The 25,653-nt window shown below is 37.9% G+C and overlaps 1 protein-coding gene across 1 annotated transcript in view; it reads left to right on the forward strand.

Moving 5' to 3' along the window:
• Nucleotides 1-493: 493 nt before the first annotated feature.
• LOC106091374 (uncharacterized) overlaps nucleotides 494-25,653 on the forward strand; it is a 45,399-nt gene continuing 20,239 nt past the window's right edge. Inside the window, exons 1-2 of the mRNA XM_013257877.2 lie at nucleotides 494-899; nucleotides 14,262-14,437. Of these exons, the coding sequence (XP_013113331.2) occupies nucleotides 630-899; nucleotides 14,262-14,437 (446 nt within the window). The 5' untranslated portion in view covers nucleotides 494-629. The remainder of the gene's footprint in view (nucleotides 900-14,261; nucleotides 14,438-25,653) is intronic.

The following is a 25,653-nucleotide window of genomic DNA, read 5'->3' on the forward strand; positions in this document are numbered from 1 at the left end:
ATTGTCATAGGTTAAGGTTGGTACTATATTCGTTTTTTGCAATATTTTTAGGCGATTACTTTTTATAGCTGTGTGTGTGTGTTATGGTTCTTAACTAGAATGCACACACACAACTAAAACTCGCTATAAAAAGTTGTACTCAGCTGCTTACGGTACACTACCTGGTACTTATGTCATGGCACTAACCATTATTGAAAAAAAAAATGAAATTAAAAATTTTACTTAGTTGATGGCCAGATGGTGGATTACGCCAAAACGTCGATCAGCTCGATGACAAGGGGACGGATTGCACCATATAATTGTGGTTGTTATACAAATGAGACCACCTTTAATTGTTTCGCCATGATGATTTGTGGTTGTTGTACAACTGAGACAACCTTTAAATGTTTTGCCATGAACAAAGCCAAACATGTATCTTTGTAGTTTTGTTCGTCTATTCGACTTTAAAATCGATTATTCGACTTTTTAGTCTTTGAAAGTCGACTTCGCCTTTTTTACACAAAGTCGACTAATCGATTAGTCGACTTTGGAATCCCTAGCTCAGCGTTGGCGGTCATGAACTTAAATAAGGAATCAGTGAAATAGTTGAATTATTCCCGTACTTCCGTTAAATATTTGTTTGCGTATAAATGCCGTCGGTTAATGTGCAGTTAAATTTAAACATTGGAGTGGACGTCTTGACGGCTGGATCAATGGTTGAAGTTGTGAACGCAATTTTGGAGTCGCTGCTATATCAGCGAAATCAAATACCATTTGTTTATCAAACGTACAGATACTATGTAAATAAATGGAAGGAGAATGATTTCAAACAAGCTGAGTGCGCCGATCCTAATTTTCAAGTGCAGCGTCAGAGGAGTAATGCTAAAAACACCAAGGATTCTATTTGTGCAATGAGACGGGTTTGTTTAAAAAAATATTTTTTTTTTAATATATAATTGTTTGATGCTATTTGAAGAAGCCTTAATTATATTTACAAACCATAAACCATACACAAATTAATAACGGTGAAGTAACTTTTGGCAAACTAATTAACATAATGTATCCCCGGTTGAGTTGCAAGTTATGTATGGTAGACTGGCTCCTAGCCACATTGCATGTGGAGAAAGCGATCCTCGTTAAACTCCTAAAGATAAGTAAGCTCGTTCTGGTCCATAGGACCGTATTGCGGCACGCCGCTCGAACTCTGCTATAGACGCCCCTTATCATTGAGCTAAAAACTTGAATCGGACAGCACTCATTGATATGTGAGAAGTTGGCCCTGTTCCTTAATGGAATGTTCATGGGCAGAATTTGCATTTGCAGCTACCCTTGTGCGTAGGTCCAAAAATACGTCTATAACATAAAACGTGTGAGTTCGAATCCTGTCGAGAACATAAAAAGCATTCTTAGATGTTGTTTCTGATGCAGGTGTCATTTGCGAATAGCTTGACGCTATCAAACTGCTACGCAAGACGGAGCACTGGTTATAAACAGATTTAAAGCAAAACTGAAAGGTTGACAGAAATATACCTTAGGCAAAGATTTCTGGAGATCGCCTAATCCGACAACAGCAAACATTTTGTAGGGCAAGACCACTGAAACAGCCCCTCACAAGCTAATCGGATTCATAGAGGATATCTCGGTGCCAAGGAATAAACAATGGTAGCATTTTTTGACATTGAAGGTGCTTTCATTAACGCTGTGGAAACGAATTCAACTTTTTTCAAAATAACAGTAAAAATTGTAAAGCCTTTTGAAAGTTTATCGGCAACGAAAAGTAACCAAACAAGTGGGAGAAGTTTCCCCTTCTGAACATTTTTTTTCTAAATTTTCGGCTTATAACTCTACTTTAGAATCATAGTGTCGACCAAAAGCTAAGCACCCTGGTTCTGTTTGGTTTGACAGAACCGCCTCCATCATCGGTCGATGGCGGTGATGTGTAACCGTTGCATGGAGTGGTACATTTCACTGCCGAGATAGAGGCATTCAAAGTGTATATACCGCTGGTTGGTGGCTGTGTCCCAATTAATGGCCGTGCTTACAAGCCCGACGTAAGTGTTCTACTATTTGGCCAATCCCATGGCAGCCGATTGTACGTACCAGATTGACCGAGGAGTTTCTTCATCGGCAGGGGCTGCCGCCTCAGTGTACTACACACTGCTACAACAACAACAACTAAGCGGAATTTGTGGCTGGAACACTTGGAGCAATGTAACTTAGGCACCAGTTTAGGCAAGCGGTGGTCTACTGTTAAGTCACTTCCGAACCCCGGTAGACGGGATGGCAGGAACTCAATCACTTTGGGAGACGTAATCGTGACTGATTCGAAGAGATGTGCCAGGTTTTTTCAACCGTCAATTTATTGTGCATTCCGATAGTGACAGGACAAGGAGAAGGGCCATTCGCCGTATCCGTGGTCTCCGAGCCAATAGACAGCCATCACAATTTACCGTGGGCGAAGTTACGAATGTCATCCGTGGCGCCAAATCATCCAAGGCATTGGACCCGACGGAATCTTTACACTGATGCTGAAGAATCTGGATTTACCTGGAGTTGCGAACTTTAATACTGTCCTCAACCTGTCTTTGGACACTCTTATAGTTCTCGATGTCTGGAAAATGGGCAGAGAGATCCCGCTACTGAAGCCTGGAAAGGACCCTAGTTTGGGGAAGTCGTACAGACCGATCTCCCTTCACTCACCAGTAGCAAAGACGCTTGAGGCATTATTCCTCCCAAGCGGCCATCCAAAAAAACATAAATCATTAAACAGAATCTTTACAGGAGAAGCAAAAACTGGTTACATTTGAAAGAATAAACAAACTCGGATTTTCAGTGTTAGTTGATTTGAAAAGGCTTAACGGTTAACGCAAGAAAACTAGGGAATTTTCGAAAACGAGTGTTTTGTTTCAGCTGTTTAATTTGAGTAAACATTTGACGATTATTTCTTAAAATATAAAACATTAAATGGCAAAAAACAAGAACAAGGTATAAAAGTTGTTAAAAAAATTGAAACATGATAAATGTCCTGAGGATAGACATCATCCGACATTCAAATAACTTGTATCCTATCCCACTCTTAAAGTTGAAAGAGATGTAGCAATTAAAAAAGTGTACTGTTTTGCTAAAACTGATAACATCAAACTTAACTCACTACTCTCATCTGTTCATTGGAATGAAATTTTCAGATCTAAAGATATCGATTATATGATTTTAACTTATTATACTGTGCTACTTGACTTTATTTCTCAATCTGTCCATGTCCCTGTCCATGGAATACAACCAATAACTTCTCTACATTTGGTACTATAAACATTTAACGTTTTCATTTTAGAACAGCATTGCCAAATATAATTAAAAAATTTAATTAATAATGCGCTTACAAAGGCTCTAAAAGTGAAAATAAGGAGATACATATATAGGGAAGCTTAATCTAAACCTGAACCGATTTCTATTAGATTTCACACAAATCAGTTTACAAATGACGTTATTATTGCAATATTAGTCCAAATCGGACGAACATATATATGGGAGCTATATCAAAATCTAAACCAATTTCTTCCAATTTCAATAGATTTTCTCTAGGCCAAAAAAGATATCTGTAATAAATTTGTAGACGATGGGATGAAGATTTGCGACCTGTACCTTGTACACAATCACAGCTGCAAGCCATATTAAAAATAAGTGCACGCGATAGACATGAAGCGAGTGGCACGCTCACACCTCAATTTATTGTGCATCCCGAGAGAGAGCGTTAGGAGGAGAGCCATTCGCCGTATTCGTGGTCTCCGAGCCGATGAACAGCTATCACAATTTACCGTGGACGAAGTTACGAATGTCATCCGTGGCGCCAAATCATCTAACGCGTTGGGCTCCGACGGAATCTCTACATTGATGTTGAAGAATCTGGATTCACCTGGAGTTGAGTACATTTATAGTTCCCGATGTCTGAAAAATGGGCAGAGTGATCCCGCTACTGAAGCCTGGAAAGGACCCGAGTTTGGGAGAGTCGTACAGACCGATCTCCCTTCTTTCACCAGTAGCAAAGACGCTTTAGGCGTTTCTCCTCCCGAGCCTCGTAGGAGAATTTCCATTCGGTGAGCATCAAGATGGACTGCATAGCACAACATCTGCTTTGCATGCCATCACCGCACATATTTGCCGTGGCTTCAATCAGCCAAGGCCATGTGATAGGACGATCCTCGTGGCACTGGACCTATCAAAGGCATTCGCCAATACGTCCCTCCAGCCAGGCCTGAAACGATGGGTCGCAAATTATCTGTGTGGTCGCCAGTCATTTGCGGAATTTAGGGATAAGAAGCCGAAGCACCGTAGAGTGAAACGGAGTTCCCCAAGGCGGGGTGATATTTCCGGTACTGTTTAACCTCTACATATCCTCCATTCCACCCCCTCCAGACGGCATAGAGATCGTGTCATATGCGGACGATTGTACGATCATGGCATTGTTGATGATAGGTTGAACGTCTACCTCAATCTCATATTTCGCTGCAAGAAATCTAAAGATATCTACCACCAAATCTCCAGCCACATTGTTCCCTACAAATACGCGTTAGGTGAATGCCGGGCTGACTGTGATGGTCGATTGAGAAATGATTCCGAGTGATTCAAGAGTCCCAAAATACTTGGCGTCACATTTAGCTCTTACACATTCTCCCCACATGCCACAGCAATTTGCGATAAAGTCAAAAGTAGAAACAAGGCCCTCAAGTTATTTGCTGGCAGCACTTGGGGTGCAGACAAAGAAATCTTGTTGACCACGTACAAAGCAATTGGCCAGTCTGTGGTATGTTATGCAGCGGCAGTGTGGTCTCGTCAGCTGTGTGACACGCAGTGGAATGATATTCAGATCTGTCAGAATGCCGCCCTTCGAATTGCGACGGGCTGTCTTCTCAGTTCTCATGTGGACCACCTCCACCAGGAGACAAAGATCCTACCAGTGCGAAGACATAACTACATGCTGTCTAAGCAATACCTTTTGGGGTATTATCGCAGAGGCCATCCAAGTTATCATCTTGTGGATAGGTATCCACCGCCCAGAAGCCTTAATGTAGATCCACATGAACTAGAGCGTGAGGTTCAGCGCTACAAGAGAGAACCTGCAGATTAAGCGGCATATCATACGGGTCTAGACAACATTCATGCAGACAGGGTAGTAGATGCGGTAAATAGCTACCGGGTGAATGAAGTCCTTGTAGAACGACCGCCTCCAGTTGCACCTGAAGAAATTTACCTCCCCCGGCAAACCAGAGTAGTTCTGGCTCAATTACGTTCCAGCAGATGCAGCCATCTCAATTCCTACAGAGCAAGGATTGATGCAGACGTGCAAGATGTATACCCCGACACATGCACCACAAAGGCTGGAACTTTGGGCTCCGATTTGTGTGGTGGTCATATGTAGTTATCACGAGAAGCTCAGCTGAGAGCTACCGGACGCGTCCACAGCTTGCGGATAATGGGATGCTTTGAGCACGGAGTAGCTGCAACTGCAGTTGGGACAATCAGCGGTATCGAGTGGATAGTCTCAGTTAGAGTCCGGGCGACAACGGCTCTTGCTTAAATTTTGAGTGCCTATGATATTAGATACATATGATATACGACCATTGAGAAAGAGTCATAAAGTATCGAGATCAGTGAAAAAATTTAATTAAAAATACAAAACATCAATTAAAAGATAGCGACTTTTGATTAACCAAAAGATAAACATATACATATGTACATTATAAGTTTTTGATGAAAACTAACATAAATACTTCCCAAATTAAAAATAATTATCGATCAGAAATGGTTGAATCAATAAATGCAGAAAACCAATAAGAGGAGAGACAGGCATTAGATGCAGTGGCATGTGTGCAAAAGTGTTTCATTGCGAAAACAAAAGTTCTGACATAGTAGATGCATATACAGCGGATTGTCTGGGAACAAACAGAAATTTGCGCTATATGTGCGATGTTTGCTTCCAATAAATGCACAATATTGACGATGGAATGAGAGAAATCCATGATGAGAGTCTTAACTCTTAACAAAATCAGAGAGTCAAGTGTCAGCGTCGAGTTATTTTTCATGCATTTAATATGGAAAAGCAAAAAAACGTCAGAGTCTAGCGTCATAACGCTGAAATAGATTCTATTCTACTTTGGCAGCGTCGCTCTATATATTTTCTTCTCTCTGAAAATGTTGCCACATTTTTACAAAAAATTCGTAACGTTGCCAACAATTTTCAGTGAATTTTCCTAAAAAAATGGTAACCCCTTAAGGCCGGTACTATATTCGGTTTTCGCGTTGAAACTCCATAAAAAAAAAACGGAAAAATTTGCCGAAATGTGTTTGTTTCGTCATAACTTGTTTTTTCATCTAGGGAAAATTTACATTTCGGGACGTCCATTGAGAGCACAACCACAGTCGCTGTGCGACAAGTCATTTTCTTACGCAAAATAAACGCGATCGTCAAACTTCTAATTGTAACTGAGTATATTGCAATTACAACAACAATATTTGGATAAAATTCGAAGATGCTGACAAAGGCTTTTGGAAAGTTGTGCTCATTAAACTTATAACAGTGAAAATACTGCAAAAACTAATTTTTTTCACAAATAAATTCTGCATTTGTCCCTTTTTAAATTGTTTTGTGTTTCATTATATTTTAATTACGAAGGGGTGGGTTTTGGTTGAAATTACAAAAACATATGATGCCATACATATAATTTTTTTGTATGTAAATGGCAACATATTGGCCTAAGAAACCCAAAAAAATCAACCTTGTCAAACCACCGAAAGAATGATTTTCGGAAATTTTTCCGTAAAAAAAACGTAGTACCAGACTTTACATAAAAAAATTTGTGTAATTACAAAATTGAAGATGTTTGTGTGCTAAATTTACAAAAAAATATACAAAATCTTTTAAGTGATAAAATAGCAATTCAGTTCAGCACAGTGGGCCATTATGTTAAATTCAAATATAACTTTTGGGGCGAAATATCTCCGATCTGAAATACAATTTGAATATGGGGACTTCTGATTCTAAAAGCTCTTGGTAGGGGCTAATTCTGGTATTAGTTTGTATCACCTATCTATGACCAGTCCAGCACAGTGGGCCATTATGTTAAATTCAAATATATCTTTTGGGGCGAAATATCTCCGATCTGAAATACAATTTGAATATGGGGACTTCTGATTCTAAAAGCTCTTGGTAGGGGCTAGTTCTAGTATTAGTTTGTATCACCTATCTATGACCAGTCCAGCACAGTGGGCCATTATGTTAAATTCAAATATAACTTTTGGGGCGAAATATCTCCTATCTGTAATACAATTTGAATATGGGGACTTCTGCTTCTAAAAGCTCTTGGTAGGGGCTAATTCTGGTATTAGTTTGTATTACCTATCTATGACCAGTCCAGCACAGTGGGTCACTATGTTGAATTCAAATATAACTTTTGGGGCGAAATATCTCCGATCTGAAATGCAATTTGAATATGGGGATTTTTGGTTCTAATAGCTCTTGGTAGGGGCTAATTCTGGTATTAGTTTGTATCACCTATCTATGACCAGTCCAGCACGGTGGGCCATTATGTTAAATTCAAATATAACTTTTGGGGCGAAATATCTCCGATCTGAAATACAATTTGAATATGGGGACTTTTGGTTCTAATAGCTCTTGGTAGGGGTTAATTCTGGTATTAGTTTGTATCACCTATCTATGACCAGTCCAGCACAGTGGGCCATTATGTTAAATTCAAATATAACTTTTGGGGCGAAATATCTCCGATCTGAAATACAATTTGAATATGGGGATTTTTGGTTCTAATAGCTAGGGCTAATTCTGGTATTAAAGGGTGATTTTTTTGAGGTTAGGATTTTCATGCATTAGTATTTGACAGATCACGTGGGATTTCAGACATGGTGTCAAAGAGAAAGATGCTCAGTTTGCTTTGACATTTCATCATGAATAGACTTACTAACGAGCAACGCTTGCAAATCATTGAATTTTATTACCAAAATCAGTGTTCGGTTCGAAATGTGTTCATTCACCGTAACGTTGCGTCCAACAGCATCTTTGAAAAAATACGGTCCAATGATTCCACCAGCGTACAAACCACACCAAACAGTGCATTTTTCGGGATGCATGGGCAGTTCTTGAACGGCTTCTGGTTGCTCTTCACTCCAAATGCGGCAATTTTGCTTATTTACGTAGCCATTCAACCAGAAATGAGCCTCATCGCTGAACAAAATTTGTCAAAATTTGAACACATTTCGAACCGAACACTGATTTTGGTAATAAAATTCAATGATTTGCAAGCGTTGCTCGTTAGTAAGTCTATTCATGATGAAATGTCAAAGCATACTGAGCATCTTTCTCTTTGACACCATGTCTGAAATCCCACGTGATCTGTCAAATACTAATGCATGAAAATCCTAACCTCAAAAAAATCACCCTTTAGTTTGTATCACCTATCTATGACCAGTCCAGCACGGTGGGCCATTATGTTAAATTCAAATATAACTTTGGGGCGAAATATCTCCGATCTGAAATACAATTTGAATATGGGGACTTTTGGTTCTAATAGCTCTTGGTAGGGGTTAATTCTGGTATTAGTTTGTATCACCTATCTATGACCAGTCCAGCACAGTGGGCTATTATGTTAAATTCAAATATAACTTTTGGGGCGAAATATCTCCGATCTGAAATACAATTTGAATATGGGAACTTCTGATTCTAATAGCTCCTGGTAGGGGCTAATTCTGGTATTAGTTTGTATCACCTATGTATGACCAGTCCAGCACAGTGGGCCATTATGTTAAATTCAAATATAACTTTTGGGGCGACATATCTCCGATCTGAAATACAATTTGAATATGGGGACTTCTGATTCTAAAAGCTCTTGGTAGGGGCTAATTCTGGTATTAGTTTGTATCACCTATCTATGACCAGTCCAGCACAGTGGGCCATTATGTTAAATTCAAATATAACTTTTGGGGCGAAATATCTCCGATCTGAAATACAATTTGAATATGGGGACTTCTGATTCTAAAAGCTCTTGGTAGGGGCTAATTCTGGTTTTAGTTTGTATCACCTATCTATGACCAGTCCAGCACAGTGGGTCACTATGTTAAATTCAAGTATAACTTTTGGGGCGAAATATCTCCGATCTGAAATACAATTTGAATATGAGGACTTCTGATTCTGATAGCTCTTGGTAGGGGCTAATTCTGGTACTAGTTTGTATCACTTATCTATGACCAGTCCAGCACAGTGGGCCATTATGTTAAATTCAAATATAACTTTTGGGGCGAAATATCTCCGATCTGAAATACAATTTGAATATAAGAACTTCTGATTCTAATAGCTCTTGGTAGGGGCTAATTCTGGTATTAGTTTGTATCACCTATCTATGACGAGTGCACTGCATTGCCGTTTTAAAAATGGGTCATATAGGTCTTCAAAAAATATTGTTGGCATTGAGGTTTGAGGGTTTAGCTGTTATTAAGCATTTTATAGTTGTAGATAAATTCTTTAGCAAGTGGTTTTAGAAAATATTTGGTGAGAAAATGCTAAAAAATGATTTTTTTTTATTTAAAATGCGATTGAAAATTAGTTAACAGTGCTCTGTTTATCACTTAACATAGCTCCATCAGGTTTGTGTCTTGGCTAAGTTATATTCAAATTTATCTTCACGGACATCATGGCGAACATAAATCGAAGGAGATCTATAAAGAAAGAATTATGAAGTGTATAAACCATATGCAGACGAACAAAAATTAAATATAGGACTTGATGAAAATCAGCTTAAAAGTAGTAAAGATTGTGAGGTTTTTATCAATAGATTAAATGCCAAAAAAGGAGAATCGGCTTGAGCGCTAAACATCCAAAGATAATAAGTGCAATATCTACAAATACCCAAGGCTTAATTAATAATTATAACCAATTAGAAATTTTAAAGGCAACACAAAAACCGGAATTTTTGAAACCATCTGAGACTCATCTAACGAAAGATAATTGCGCTAAGAGACTTTGATCATATAATTGCAATCCATGAACATTCCACAAAGAAACAGGGGCAAACTTCTCACATACCAAGTTTGCCCGTGCAGTCCGATTCAAATTTAAGCTCAATGATAACGGGTTCTCCTTCTTATAGCCGATTCCGAACGGCGTGCCGCAGTGCGACACCTCTTTGGAGAGAAGGTTTACATGGCACAGTACCTCACAAATGTTGCCAGCATTAGGAGGAGAAAACACCGCTGAAAATTTTTTCTGATGGTCTCGCCAGGATTCGAAACGTGCAGGGCAGTATCTAACGACCTTCCCTTGACATAGGCATGCTGTTTGTATTTGAGCAGTTCGCTGAATGTCCTACTCTTTATCATGGTGCCCACAAAACGTTCCATGGTTTTGAGTACAAAGGAGGTAAGGAATTATGGGTCTGTAGGCTTTTGGCGTCGCATAATTTGGCTTGCCGGGCTTGGGTATAAATACCACCCTTGCCTCCTGCCAGGCTTTAGGCGTATATGCAAGTCCTAGGCACGCTCTGAAGATTTTGGCCAGACGAGGCGCCAGATAGTCTGCCTCTTTCTGTAGTAAATCCGAAAATATTCCATCAGGTCCGGGTGACTTAAATGGTTTGAAGCTCCTCAAGGATTCCTTCACCATAAATTCTGTAATTATAAACCTTCGATCAACGTCATTATTCAAGATTCCGTTGTCTCGATGAGTCCCTTCGTATCCTGTGGAAAATGGGTTTTCATCGAAAGCCTCAACATGCCCTCCGTTGTCTCTGCCCTCACTCCCATGTCCTCTACTAAAGTTTCAGTTTGGACATGGGTTTTTGAGAGAAACTTTTTTAACTTGGCGGCGTCATTAACGCTATCGACCTGTTCGCAGAAAAGCTTCCAGCAGGCACGTTTTATCGCTCTAGTTATTTTATTTTATTCCTTGAGCCGTGTGTAATACACATCCCAATAAACTTCAGCTTTTTTAGAACGTTCTCTTTCTCAATATTGCGAATCTCCCCGGTCATTCAGGGTTTTCTTGGGCTGATTTCCTTTCCGAAGAGGACAACTATCTTCGAAGGACCCCACCAGTGCAGTCGTAATCCTGTTGACATTTTCGTCAATGTCTTCTATGCTTCGACAATCTAAATTATCTTGCCCAAGTCTTCTTCTGAGTAGCTTTCCGAATTTTGTCCAGTTAGTTTTCAACTTATTCCGGAAGCTTATCGGATTCGGCGCTGGCCATGCTATTCTAAACCTAATGTAGCGATGGTCAGAGAAAGAGTGTTCCATGAAGACACTCCAATCCTGAACCTCTTCGATTAGATTTTCCGAACATATCGTCACATCTAATAACTCCTCCCTAATCCTATTAACAAAGGTAGCGGTCTTACTAATATTAAGTGTTATTGGGTCGTTAGTATTCAAGAACTTTGCCAGAGCTTGGCCCCGCTTATTAGTGTTGGTACTACCCCACGAAATGTGGGGTAGTACCAAGTGGTGAGAGTTTGCATCGCACCCTATTAGTACATCGTGTCCTGTCTGTTTTGCTTTCCTCCCCAGCCGTTGCAGCTCCGACGTGTGTGGCGGTGTCGGAGAGTCGAAAGGCAGATAAAGTTATTCCAGGTATGCTCCACCGTCTCCCTGTCTCACCACTGTTGCATATGACGTTGACAACTCTGAGGAAAAAATATAATTGAAATTTTTATGACAAATAACGCAGGGCGATATAGTTCAGTCTAGAAACTTTCTTCCGGGTCGTCCATGGCTCCTGAATTAAGGCAATAAGGCGTGTGTAGCAGTCTCGCTCCGGTGGAGGTTTACCTGGATTACCTCAATCATTGGTCCCCCAGTAAATGGGCATCTTGGGAGTAGGTGATGATCATATCGTCTGCTCCCTGTTCTTTAGGCTGCATTGACTCTCCTGTCACTGTACTGCCTGATGTCATCGTTTTAGGTTCTTTGCCAAGTCTAGTCTTCCGATCCTTTATAAAGTCAGTAATGGTTCCATCGTCGGTTCCCTGTTCGTTAAGCTGTATTGGGTTTCTATTCCCTGCACTGCCTGATGTTTCAATATTAGAATCTTTGCCTATCTTAGCCTTCCAAATCTTAAGTAAATGGGCTTCTTGGGAGTAGGTGATGGTACCATCATCGGCTCCCTGTTCGTTGGGTTGCATTGAGTCTCTTGTCGTTGCGCTGCCTAATGTTTCAATATTACGATCTTTACCTACCCCAGTATTCCGAATCTTTAAGTCTGTGATGGGACCGTCATCGGGTTCCTGTTCGTTAGGCTGTGTTGGGTCTCTCGCCACTGCACTGCCTGATGTGTTAGTATTAGAATCTTTGCTTATCCTAGTCTTTCCAATATTGAGAGATGCCGTGAATATCTCATTGTCGGCCCCTTGTTTGTTGGGCGGTGTTGAGTCACCTGCCACTACACGGTCGAATGTCTCAATATGAGGATTACTGCCTATCCTAGTCTTCCCAATCTTAAAAAGACAGCTTTGCTCCCGTAGTGCGCCATGCCTTAAGTCTTAGCCAAACTTGTCACGGAGACTTGATCAATGCTAACTACAAAGAGAGTTCCTTCCTCCTTCTCCCCCTGTGGAAGACCTCCCACTTCTCTGCGTCCAAACCTTGGTTTTGTTTGCCGAAGAATCTCAACATGCGTTTCGTCGCAAATTTACTGTCCTGTCCCTTGATGAAGACCGCAGCCTTTGTGAGCTGGGGGATATCCAACTTTCTCACTCTTTCTCGAGCTTTGCGCCCTCCCAGGAAGAGTGTATACCTCTGACGTGTTGTTTGACGGTATCAATACATTCCGTCGACGCAAAGCGCAGCGTAAAGATATCCTCTCTATACTCTCAGCTCATCATTTGTATGGGTGGACCCTCTACAGAGTTCCACACATGTTCGGAAATCCGATCGTTAACCAGATCCTCCACTTGGGACCGATGATCTGGTGGAATCCTACCGGATGCACAGCCGATATTGATGGCTGCATAAGTCAGCTCATCTCTTTTGTGCTTCCTACAGGGTGGCTGATGAATATTGCTACAATGATGAATATTGCTACATTTTTTTTTCGGTGTATGGAATACATTTTTCTTTTATTCATGTTAAATTAAATTATTAAATTAATTATTAAATTATTATTAATTAAATTAATTAATTAATTAATTAAATTAATTATTAAATTATTATTATTAAATAGAAAAAAAGTTATTACATTTTTTTTTGGTAGCGGCTTTCATCAGCCACCCTGTATATGTCCGATTTAGGCGTGGGATTGTCCCCATGTACTTAGCTCTAAAAAGGTTTCAGCATCGTGGTCTACTCTCAAATACCACTTATTTAAACTGCATACTGCCATTGATTTATGGGATGAGGTGTCCTCCAAACACTTGGTCCCACACTTAGATGTCAGATTCATATTCTATTCCCAAATTCTTTTATTTGAGCCCCATATTGCCATCATCACTAAATAAGTCCTGTTTGGGGGTCTTTTGGGGAAGTGGTTGGCCCTAAAAAACTTGGTCCTGAAAGTTGGTCTCAATTTCGTGCTCTACTCCCCAATATCTTTTATTTTGGCCCCATATTGCCATTGTCGGTAAATATGTACGATTTAGCGGTGTTTTGGGGTGTGAGGTGGTCCCCCAAACACCTGGCCCTAAAAAAATATTAGCATCGTGTTCTACTTTCAAATATAATTTGTTTGAGCCCCATATTAAAATACCTTTTATTTGAGTCGCATATTTCTATGGTCGGTAAATTTGTCCTCTTTGGGGAGAAGTTGCCCTATAGACACTTTTCACTGAATGTTGATATCAGATCAGATCAGATTTGTGTTCTACTTCCAAATACCTTTCGTTTTAGCCACATATTCCAATGATTGGTAAATTTGTCCTCTTTGGGGTTGTTTTGGGGTTTTAGGGTAATAAAATACAAGGAGGGCGTTCGCCCCCCCTTCAGATATGAAAAAATGTAGTACCATATTTTAACCATGGGATCATTATGCACCATCTGTGAAAATTTCAAGAAATTCGGTTCAGCCGTTTTTGAGTCTATAAGGAACACACAAACAAACAAACCGACAAACAAACACAAATTGATTTTTATATATAAGATATGTATTGCTTAATGGGGCCAATGGCTTTAAATTACATGTTTTGAAATAAATTTAATGGAATGTTGCAAGAGAGCTTTCTGCAATTATTAGTTAATATTCACAAAAGCAGTAAATTATGTAACAAAATTATTTTTGTTGTTGTAATTTTTAGGTAATAGACGAGGCTTTTAAGTGGAAACTGGTAAAAACTTTACGTTTTTTATTTGGTGGTACTGTTTTTACACCAAAGGAGTGCTATACTATTCATATTCCCACTGATGACATATTAAGAAATCACTACTCGGAGAATCATAGGATACCTTTATCGAAATTAAATGGTACTCTTCTGTAAGTAAGTTGATAACATAAAGCAATTTTCATTGAAACTGCAGTAACATAATTTAATATTTATAATACTTTTTATTCATATACGAGCTGAACCAGTCCCGCTCCGCTACGCCTTCTTTCTCACTAATACTTTATTTGAGCCCTTTATTGACATGGACTGTATATAAGTTCTGTTTGAGGTTATTTTGTTGACATCGAATTCGTGCCCTACTCTCCAACACCTTTCATTTAAACACCATATCGCCATGGTCGGAAAATATATTTGGTTTGGGGAGGGCACCCAGATACTTGTCCCTGAATATAGATATTTTTTTTATTTATTTCATTTCATGCAATGCGAAGCCATCAGGCTTATAAATTATCACACTATGCATAAGACGTTCTTTTTCTAACATAAGTTAAAAAACTAGTCAATTAAAAATAAAAAACTTAAAAACTTAGAAAATGGAAAAATGTTTAACCTATTTAACACTTACTGAATCTAGATAAAACTAAATAACAAATAAAAAACAAATTACTAAAAATTATAAGCAGTAACTGATTAAAAAAAATCCTACTCAAAAAAGATCAACGTAATAAATTTAAAAAATATGATTAAAGCATAATAAAAAAAGTAATACTTAAACCAAAATATACAAATCGCAATAATACTCTTGGCTTTAAAGCAAATTATCAAGAATTATAAACAAGACAGCTTGAAAAAAAATAATTAAAAAGATCACTTAACAATAAAAAGAATTAAAAAATAAGTAATACTAAAATCAAAAAATAAATAAATTACCAATAATACGCACGATAAAAAACAATTTGACACACAAATTAGAAGCGCTGAAAGTGTAGACGAAGACGGTTTGATAAAGATCTTGTTGAAAAACTGAAATCTTTTATATCCGTAGGCAACGAGTTGTACAAACGTGCAACTCTTACAAAAAAAGTACTACTCAAAAAATTATCAACCCTCGGAAGAACCAACTGATTAGTTCTGGTAGAATGACAAAAAATTAAATTCATTAACAAGTAAAATAGGAGGCCGACATTTCAATAACTTAAAAAGAAAAAAAAGCAAACGATAATTAACATACGACGGGAAATCACAACCGAGAAAACGACACACATAGGGCGTTATATGAACACGACGACCTACACCGTAAACAAAACGAATCATATTGTTAAAAGCGGCCTGAATACGATGCATGCCCCATTGCGACGCACTGGAGTACACCTCCAGACAATATAAAATGGCCGGCAAAACTAATGCATGCGCCAAACGCTCCCTCACAAAGAGCGGTAAATATAAACTCGTGGTATACAGGCTTCTTAAAGAAAAGTTAACCTTAGACACCACGGAACCGAAGCCTGTCATCCAGCTGAACACCAAAACAATCAATGCTTTGCATAAATTCTATATCTTCATTATTATATCTAACACTAACATTATTGTGACAGCCCGAAGATAAAAAAGGGCTGTAGTTTTAGAAGCATTAACACTGAAACTATTCTTTGCCATCCACTCACGTAACGACTCCATCGCAAAATTAATTTTCGTCTGAAAAATATTATAAACGGACTTTAATTTACTAAGAAGAAGGCCATAATCCACTCTGTCAAATGCCTTTTCCAAATCTAACGACAATAGCACGCAAAATCGTGATCCCCACCCATGTTTGACGGAATAGAATCTGTCAAACCCAATAACAATGAGGCTGTACTCCTACCTCACATAAATCCACACCGGGCATCACAAATAAAACAATAACTTTCCAAATAGCCAGACATTTGACATTTAATAACATGCTCGACAATCTTTGAACAAATAGGTAAACTAGTAATCGGACGGAACTCCTTCAGAGCGTGATAAGACTGTTTTTTCCCAACGGGCACTATTTTGGTTCATTTCCAATCGGACGGAAAAGAAGAAGTTAATAAAATGGAATTTACAAGATGTAACAGATGACAAGATACAAGAGGATAGACTTTCTTAAGAAATTTTAATGAGAAACCATCTATACCTGCTGCATTGGACTTAATGACAGAAAATGCCTTATCCAACTCCCACAACTCCACACGTTGAAAAGCAAAACCACTATAGTCATACTCCCCGAGAGAAATACTTTGGGAGTCCAATTGGTTTCTATTAAAGGTCGTATTCAAATCCTCCACATTGAAATCGCAATCATACGACTTGCAACTGGCAAGTCCATTGGATTTTAACAACGCCCATAACTGCTTTGTGCTTTTATTGCCCTCAAACTGCAGTACATTCGCTTCTTTTAACTTTTCTTATAACAGACTAGCTGACCCGGGCCCGCTCCGCTGCGCCTTCTTTAACTTTATACGGAACAAAATTTTCCTTGAAATATATGTTTTCGACAATTAAAGATTTTTTAGTGATATACCATGCTACGATAATAGTATATCGCTTGACTAACAGTTTAACAATATAAGTGCCTTTTTCTGAATCCCATATGGTATTTATTGGTCTACGAATTTAAGTTTGGATGTACGGTGTACTCCCAGATACATGGCCCTGAAAAAATATCAGCATCGTGCTCTTCTCTCAAATATCATTTATTTAAACCCCACATTGCCATTGGCTTAAGAGGAGTTTACAGGATGAGGCGTCCCCCAAACACATGGCCCCAAAATAGATTATCAAATTCGTTTTCTAATCTCAAATACGTTTCATTTGAGCCACATATTTGGATATCAGATTCTAATTCTACACTCAAATACCTTTTAATTAAGCCCCATATTCCCATGGTCAGTAAATAAGTCCTGTTTGGGGGGTGTTTTGGGGAAGGGGTGGACCCCCAGAAACGTGGTCCAACATTTGGATATCAGATTCGTATTCTACTCGCAAATACCTTTCATTTGAGTCACATATTGCCATGATCGGTATATGTCCGATTTAGGGGTGTTTTGGGGGTGGGATGGCCCCATAGACAATTTTCCCGAATATTGATATCAGATTTGTGCTTTACTCCCAAATACCTTTCATTTGTTCCCCATGTGGCTATGGTCGTAAGTGTGTCCCCTTTGGGGGAGGTTTTTGGGGAGAGGCGGCCATCCAAACACTTTTTTGGATATCTGATATTTGGATATCAGATTCTAATTCTACACTCAAATACCTTTTATTTAAGCCCCATATTCCCATGGTCAGTAAATAAGTCCTGTTTGGGGGGTGTTTTGGGGAAGGGGTGGACCCCCAGAAACGTGGTCCCACATTTGGATATCAGATTTGTATTCTACTCGCAAATACCTTTTATTTGAGTCCCATATTGACATGGTCGGTCAATATGTGCGATTTATGGGGTGTTTTGGGGGTTGGGGTGGTCCCCCTAGCACTTGGTCCGACAATTGGATATCAGATACGGTTTCTTATCCTAAATACCTTTCATTTGAGTCCCATATTGTCGTGATTGTTCTAAATATATGTTTGGTAGGTTTTAGGGTGGGGCGGCCCCCCTAGGTACCCCATCCGAAATTTGGACCAAATTTTTATTTTTAGGGTACTATATGAGAGCACACAAAATTTCGCTTAAATCGCACCACCCATCTCCGAGATCTGGCGTTTCTGAAAATAAGGGTATGGGGGAGGGTCCAAAAAATGGAGTACCCTATTTTCACCACGGGATCATTATGCACCATCTGTGAAAATTTCAAGAAAATCGGTTTAGCCGTTTCTGAGTCTATAAGGAGCACACAATCATACAAACAAACAAACTGACAAACAAACACAAATAGATTTTTATATAAAAGATTTGGCTTTATTCCTGGTTCTACAAAAAATTCGCCGCTTAACATTGGATCTATTCTCCAAGAAAGATTTAAAAGTCAAATCTCGAAGCGATAGATGATATGAAATGAGGGGATTGCTAAACCAATCCTCACTCCTAATCCTTATCACCCTTTTTTATAGGAAACGCATTATGGATAGACCCAAGACAGCTACTAAAACTACTACATTGAAAATCAACGTCACTAGTGGAATACAAAGCGGAAAAATCAGTAGACGAAACAATTTCCTCCAAATCATCACAACTCATAGCATTATAATCAACATATTCAAATAACTGCAAAACATTAAGGACTGAAACGTTAAGGGACACGAAAATAAACGCATGATCCGATATACTGGGACAAACAACCTGGTTAAAAACACAGACACAACTACGATCACTTACAAGAACAAAGTCGAGTAAAGAAGTAGAATTATGTACAGCACTAAAATGAGTAGGTATAGAGTTGTGGACAATTGAAACATTAAGCCGCCTACAACTTTATGCTCTACTCTCAAATACCATTTATTTGAGCCCCATATTACCATGGTCAGTAAATAAGCCCAGTTTGTTAGAAAGTGTGGACCTTAGTTCTTAGAATACACTTGAATTTCGGATGTCTGGAAAACGGGCAAAGTGATCTCTTAACTCGCCACTTGTCAAGACGCATGAGGGACTGCTCCTCTTGAGCCTTGTTGGAGAATTTTCATTTGCTGAGTACCAGCACGGATTCCGTGCATTGTATAGTACGGCGATTGCTTTGCACGCTATCGCCTCACATTTTTAAACGTGGTCTAAATCAGGCCATGACATGCAATAAGCCTTATGGCAAGAGAGCCCCGTAAAATAAAACATAGAGTTCCCCAAGGCGGGGGGATATCTCCAACACTGTTTAACTGTCTCCTCTATTCCACACCCTCCAATTGTACGATCGAGGGTTCCGGCCCCTCTTTGGTGACACATGCCCGAGGTTAAACCACTACCTTGCCGAATATTTCGCTGCCAGAAATTTGCAGACATTTGCCATTAAATCTTCAGCCACACCGTTCACTCCATCGTCAGCGGAGATGAATAAGGTGCTGTCAAAGAAAACTTTTTGACTACATACTAAGCAATTGGCAGGTCGGTAATTAACTATGCAGCAACGGTCTAGACTCGTCAGCTGAGCAACACGAAATAACAATAAAACAACATCCAGATCTGTTTGAACACTGCAACAATGAATCCAATAAGTTTACAACCCATATTTTGAAAAAGAAACTCGTCGCAATCGTTAAAATATATTGTCACCCTGTACAGTTATCATCCAAATTACCATCAACATATTTGTAAAACTGAATTTAAAAAACAAAAAAATATATAAAATAAACAAAAAGTTACAGATAAAGCAAGAGACAATAAATCTTATTAATAGTGCATCATAACATTTATGTTGGAGTGTGAAAAAATGCAATTTCCAAAACATCTCAACTAGTGTGAACGGTTGAGATGTTTTTCAAAACGACATAAGCAAAACGAGTTATTCCATGTCTACATTGACTCATTTTGCTTTTGTCGTTTTGAAAAACAACTCAACCGTTCACACTAGTTGAGATGTTTTGAAATTGCACTTTCACAATCCAGTATAAATTGTTAAATTTTTTTACTCGCTCTATCTGTAAAATTTTGTTGATTTTATAAATTTTTTTTATTAAATTCAGTTTTGATTTTTTGACATCTGACATTTGTTTCGGCTCACATGCCTTGAACGATTCGTTTTTGTGGCAAACGAGTCGTTTTGGCCTTATACATTGTAAAGGAAAAACGAGTCGTTTTAAGAGCATTATAAAGGGAAATCAAGTCGTTTGATTACAACAGCTTTGGTCTGAACATAGTATTAATGTAGCAGTACACTCATTAACACAACAACAAAAATCTACCTTGATTGGATTGTATTTTCATCATTATAACAATATTTGTCGCGTATGTGTGGAATATCGGATCAAATAAAACATCGTTTTAGGATTTTAGAAAAAATTACAGCTGTGTTAACAAGCATTTGACATTTAGAGTTTGTTTTTTTATTATATATATAGATAACAAATATCCTTACAGACTACTATGTACATATAAACATTTTATTGTATGACATAAAAAAAATATTTTCAATTCAATTCAATGTTCTTTATTTCATATAACGTTACAAAAATTATTTCAATCTGCAGTATAATAATACTATATTAATAAAGAATGTCACAGCGTGGTTTATGTATAAACCGTCTGCTGGAAGAATGAGTATAATAGTTTTGATTAATAATTAAATTCCTCTATTAAAGTTTTTCTGTAAGCAATCGCTTTCTTCAAATAATTGCATAAAGTAAGCCAGCAAAAATCTTCACACCCGTTCAGTATATATATTAAGTCATTTCGTTCCAATGATGATTGGTTGAAATATTTTATTCGTATCCCGTTTAGTACTGGGCATCTTCATATAAAGTGATCTAAAGACTCAACTTCCCCTGAATTACACAATGAGCATCGTTGGTCGACATCCGGCCCATATTTATTTCCATTTAGTGGGAAAAGATCACCTCTTGCTTTCATTATAAGTGAAATTAGTTCCAAGGTAAATTTTTCATTGCAGTAGTAAACCCCTATATTAAAATCAAGGTATTTGTATCCACGCCGCTCGCTTTCTTGAACTTTTTGGATATGTGAGTTATAGGCATTTTCTGTAATTTTGTAAAGGAGTTCTTGACTTACACCATGCCAACATGTCTGGTCAAGCATAATGTTTCTATTATCAATGTTATAGGATGAAAGTTGGACTCTATAATCTTTAAACCAGGCTAGGTTTTTTTCGGATAGTTTTAATGCAAGGATGTGTGGAAGTCTGTAATCTTCAAGCTTAAACAGCAACTTTGATAAATATGATAAATGTAAAGAATACGTGTGTATGTATCCGGGTTCGTATCCGGTTTCCAAAGCTACTATATAATTCGGTGTACATTCCGGTAGTCTCAATACACGTTTGATAAAATAACGATAAAGTTTGTCCACATCCTCAAAGTATGAGTTTCCCCAGACTTCGGCTCCATAACTATGAATGCAGCGGCAAACCGAAAGGAACATTTTCCATTTTGCTTTCAAAGATACAAAGATAAAAAAATATATATAACATAATATAAAATCGAACTGTTTTAATGCAATACAATATTTCTTTTTAAGGTGTCTCGATTCTAAGATAGATTTATGATATTATAGAACTTGTTTAATTGATAGCATATACGAAGAAAGAGATCATTGTTTGCAAAATTTGTTGTATAATATGTTATAAGTAATAATTCAAAATTTTTGGTAGGTCTGATCGGGACATTGAAAAAAATTCTACTTAGAAGCTCATTGGAACCGAGGATATAATTTCTGACAAAAAGGATTTTGTCTTGAAAAACGCATTATTTTGCATTTTGAAACCATATAAATCTAATCCCATCATCAGAAGTGTATGATTAACCTTACCAAACGCTTTACTAAAATCCGTGTATATGGTATCAGTCTATTGCCCTGAAAGCACCGTTGAAAAGACATGTAAAATCCAACAGAGTTGTTATGGTAGACCATGATTTCCTGAATCCGTGCTGACATGAAGAGAGCAATGAGGAAGCCTGATGAGAAATAGATTCTGTCAATATCTTCTCCATTAACTAGGGAAAAGCACTACGTATGGAGATACCCCTGTAATTACAGGCATCATTACGACTGCCAGATTTCAACAATGGCATAATAAAAGACTTCCCATATCTGCGCTAGATATCCAGATTTTAATGAATTATTAAACAGTATCAATAAAGGATAGGAAAGTTGAGCGGCACACTGTTTCAAAATACTAGCCTGGACACCGGCTCTATAGTGTCTTGATCTAACAAAGGAACATCTATATTAATAGAATTTCTTATTATGTAAGGATATTCATGCGTAATGTTTACGAGAATAAGTTGCAGTAAAAAAATCGGGGAAAATATTTAAGATATCTAAATCCGTGTCCGCTGACACTGAAACATATTTGAGAATGTTAGGTAAACCACTAAAGCGACGCTTTGAATAAGCAAATTTGTAGAAATTTAGGATTGGAATGGTGTGATAGATTGGATTGGAAGTTTTTTGCCTGTTAGGGCGATATCATCAAATTTTACAGTTTTCGCTATTAATACGATTCAAATACAGCATACCAACGCACGGCCTTTGAAGCCATCACACCTAATATGGTTGAAAAGTCTTCTAACCAAAGACGAAACGCGTCCCATAGTGGTTGGTGTGTGTTGCTATCTTTGGCTTTCCTTTTCCATTTGCATCTCCAATCATTGAGCTCTTCCCGAAAGAGAAATAGACAAAAATTCTATAGAAATATTGATATCGAAAGAAGTTTCTAGTTTTTTGGAACATTATTCAAGGCATGTGGCGAAAAAGCAATATTATTGCGGAGAATATCGTTATAGATGTATTCCTTGATAAGTGCTTTAGGTGGCCAAAAATTTGGAATTACTACAGCGTCAAAAATTTCCTCAGGAACAATAATTCTAGATAATGCTTTGCTTCGTCCGTCCCGGTATTGAATTTTAAAGACATTTCAATCGACTTTCGCATTTATTTTAGATTTTATATAGAAAGAGACATCTTCAACGGTTGTTTCAGCCGCAAACACTGTATTTTTGGGTGCAATAACCTGTAGTTGGAGGAGTATAGTATCTGTTAATACCGGAAGGGATTGTGTTGATGGAAGCTGGAGCAAGGAAACGATTAGTTGTAGGCGGGTTTGAAACAGTTGAAGTAGATGGATCGGATGATTGTGATGCATTATTTATTTATTATTTAGTCAATGGAATTAATATCTCTACAGACTAATGACATGTCTAAATTGACTCGTTTTGCTTACGTCCTTTTGACAAATATTTCAACCGTTCACACTAGTTGAGATGTTTCGGAAATTGCCTTTTTTTCACAATTCACAAGATAAATGTAATGATGTACTGATGTTTATTTGTAAAATTTTGTTGATTTTATAAATTTTTTTTGGGAAAAGTTAGATTTTTATTTTTTTACATTATTCAGGGCTGTGTTTATTAAGGCATATATTTTGGCTCACATGCTTTTAATTACATGTTTTTGTGACAAACGAGTCGTTTGTCTTTATAAATTGTAAAGGAAGAACGAATCGTTTTCACAGCATTATAAAGGGAAAACGAGTCGTTTGCTCAAAAATTTTTAACAATAGTGCATCATAACATTTATGTTGGAGTGTGAAAAATTCAATTTCCAAAACATCTCAATTAGTGTGAACGGTTGGGGACAACAATTTAACGGTATTAAGATTAGAAAACTCTGCACAATTCCTCTTTATAAAAGCAAGAACCTTGTAGGCCTCGGGAATAAAGTGCTCTATGTGTTGAACAAATTATAACGACGTATCAAATATTATGCCTAAATCACGAATCGATTAAGCGATCTGTAATGAGAAACGTGAAAGTATTTTGAAAGGTACAAAAGTTTGATGGCATCGCACCACATGACTAAGTTGTCCAAATCATTCTGCAAATTACTTATATCTTGTAGAGATTCCACTTTAGCATAGAATTTTAAATCATCCGCGTATAAAAGGAAACTTGAGTGGGAAAAACAGGAAGAGGTGATAAACTAGTTAAAGAGAAGTGGCCCCAGGATGCTACCCTGCGGAACTGCAGAGGTCTGAAAATGGGGCCTTGACACATACCCTTCAACTTTGACATTGCTTACTCTGTTGGTTAGATATGAATGGATCCATTATAGAAACTTAGAATGGATACTGAATGACACCTTATCAAAAGCCTGTCTGTGTAAATAACATCAATTTGTCTACCTTGCTCGAGTTCCAAAATACAGTAATCAGTTAAATAAGATGTAGTGGATCTTCCCAAGAAAAACCCATGCTGGTATGGGGAGCTTTGAAAATAAAAAAAAATTTTTATTATAAATTACGTGTTCAAACACATTAGAAACGCTTGAGAGTTTTGAAATTGGTCTGTAACATATGACATCACCTTTTCTACCATCCTTGAAAACTGGTGTTATTGATACCACCTTCCACTTGTCTATTAAAATACCTTGTTCCAGAGATATGCGAAATATACATGTTATCCTAGAAGAGGATTTTTTTTAAAAAATACTCACAAAGACCTTCAGCATCACTTTTTAAGCTATTTTCATTAATGGCTTCAAAGACATTATTCTCAAAGATGTAAATATTTCCTATATTAGCAGAAGAATTTGAATGTGAAATTGTTTTATTGCATGTCCTAGACTTCTCAAAATTGATTGAAAAGAGTAACGGTTTTAGAAGGTTTTCAACGTTTCCATAACGAGTTATCAGTCAAATCCAACATTTTTTCCAAACAGGACGCATTTTTGTAAATCTTTTAAGACCTAGAGTAAGTCCATAGTTAAAAGTTTGAATATTATTTCATGCTTATGTTAACCATGACTGCACCTTAAATGGTCCATCCGCTTAATCCAATTTTGTCATACTCTTTTCAACATTTCGGCCGGTATCTCACGAACAAAAGCTTCAATGTTGTCTTCCAATGCGTTAATTGAAGCATTTTTACACCACAAGTGAAAGCCATTGTCCTCGCGTAAGTTGTCTGCAGTTCTAGCGGTTAATTCGACACAATTAGCGTCATAGGTGGTATAGCACAACCAGCAAGCAACCATTGGTTCTTCCAGTTTTTGTACAGTTATTGCAAGATCAAAACAAAAATGAAAAATTGTACGGAGCTGTTCGCATGACCTCATCTTATAAGTGCGTCCTGACTTACATTAAAAATTAAAAAAAAAAAATTTGACCTTGTCGAGGGTTATTGTTGTAGCAGTGTGTTACGTTCTATGTTTCCACCTCCGGTGCCGGTTTATCTGAATGACCTCAATTATTGGTCCTACAGCATTGTCTTATAGTCTGCTACTTGTTCTTTAGGCTGCTTTGAATTTCCTGTCACTGCAATGCCTGACGTTCTAATATTAGGATCTTTGCCTATCCTCGACTTCCGAAACTTCAAAAAGTCAGTAATAGTTTCATGGGTGGGTCCCTATTCGTTAGGCTGTATTGAGTCTCCTGTCCCAATATTAGGATTTTTGCCTATCCTGGTCTTCCAAATCTTGAGTAAATGGACTTCTTGGAAGAAAGTGATGGCCTGATCGTTGGCTTCCTGTACGTTAGTCGAATGTCTAGATCCAGGATACATGTGCGAGCCCGCAAAACCCATGCGGTGGGGCGCTGGGCCAATAACCCTCCCCCGGAAACTATAAGAATCACTATGAGAAACAAAAGAATAGTAAAAACTGAATTTGAATTTGTGGTTAGTCGGAGACTGAAAAACCTTGTCTCAAGCTTTACTCCGGTGGATGAGAGGCTAGCCACAATCCGCATAA

Source organism: Stomoxys calcitrans, chromosome 2, assembly GCF_963082655.1.
Source record: "Stomoxys calcitrans chromosome 2, idStoCalc2.1, whole genome shotgun sequence".
NCBI classification, from domain to species: Eukaryota; Metazoa; Arthropoda; class Insecta; order Diptera; family Muscidae; genus Stomoxys; species Stomoxys calcitrans.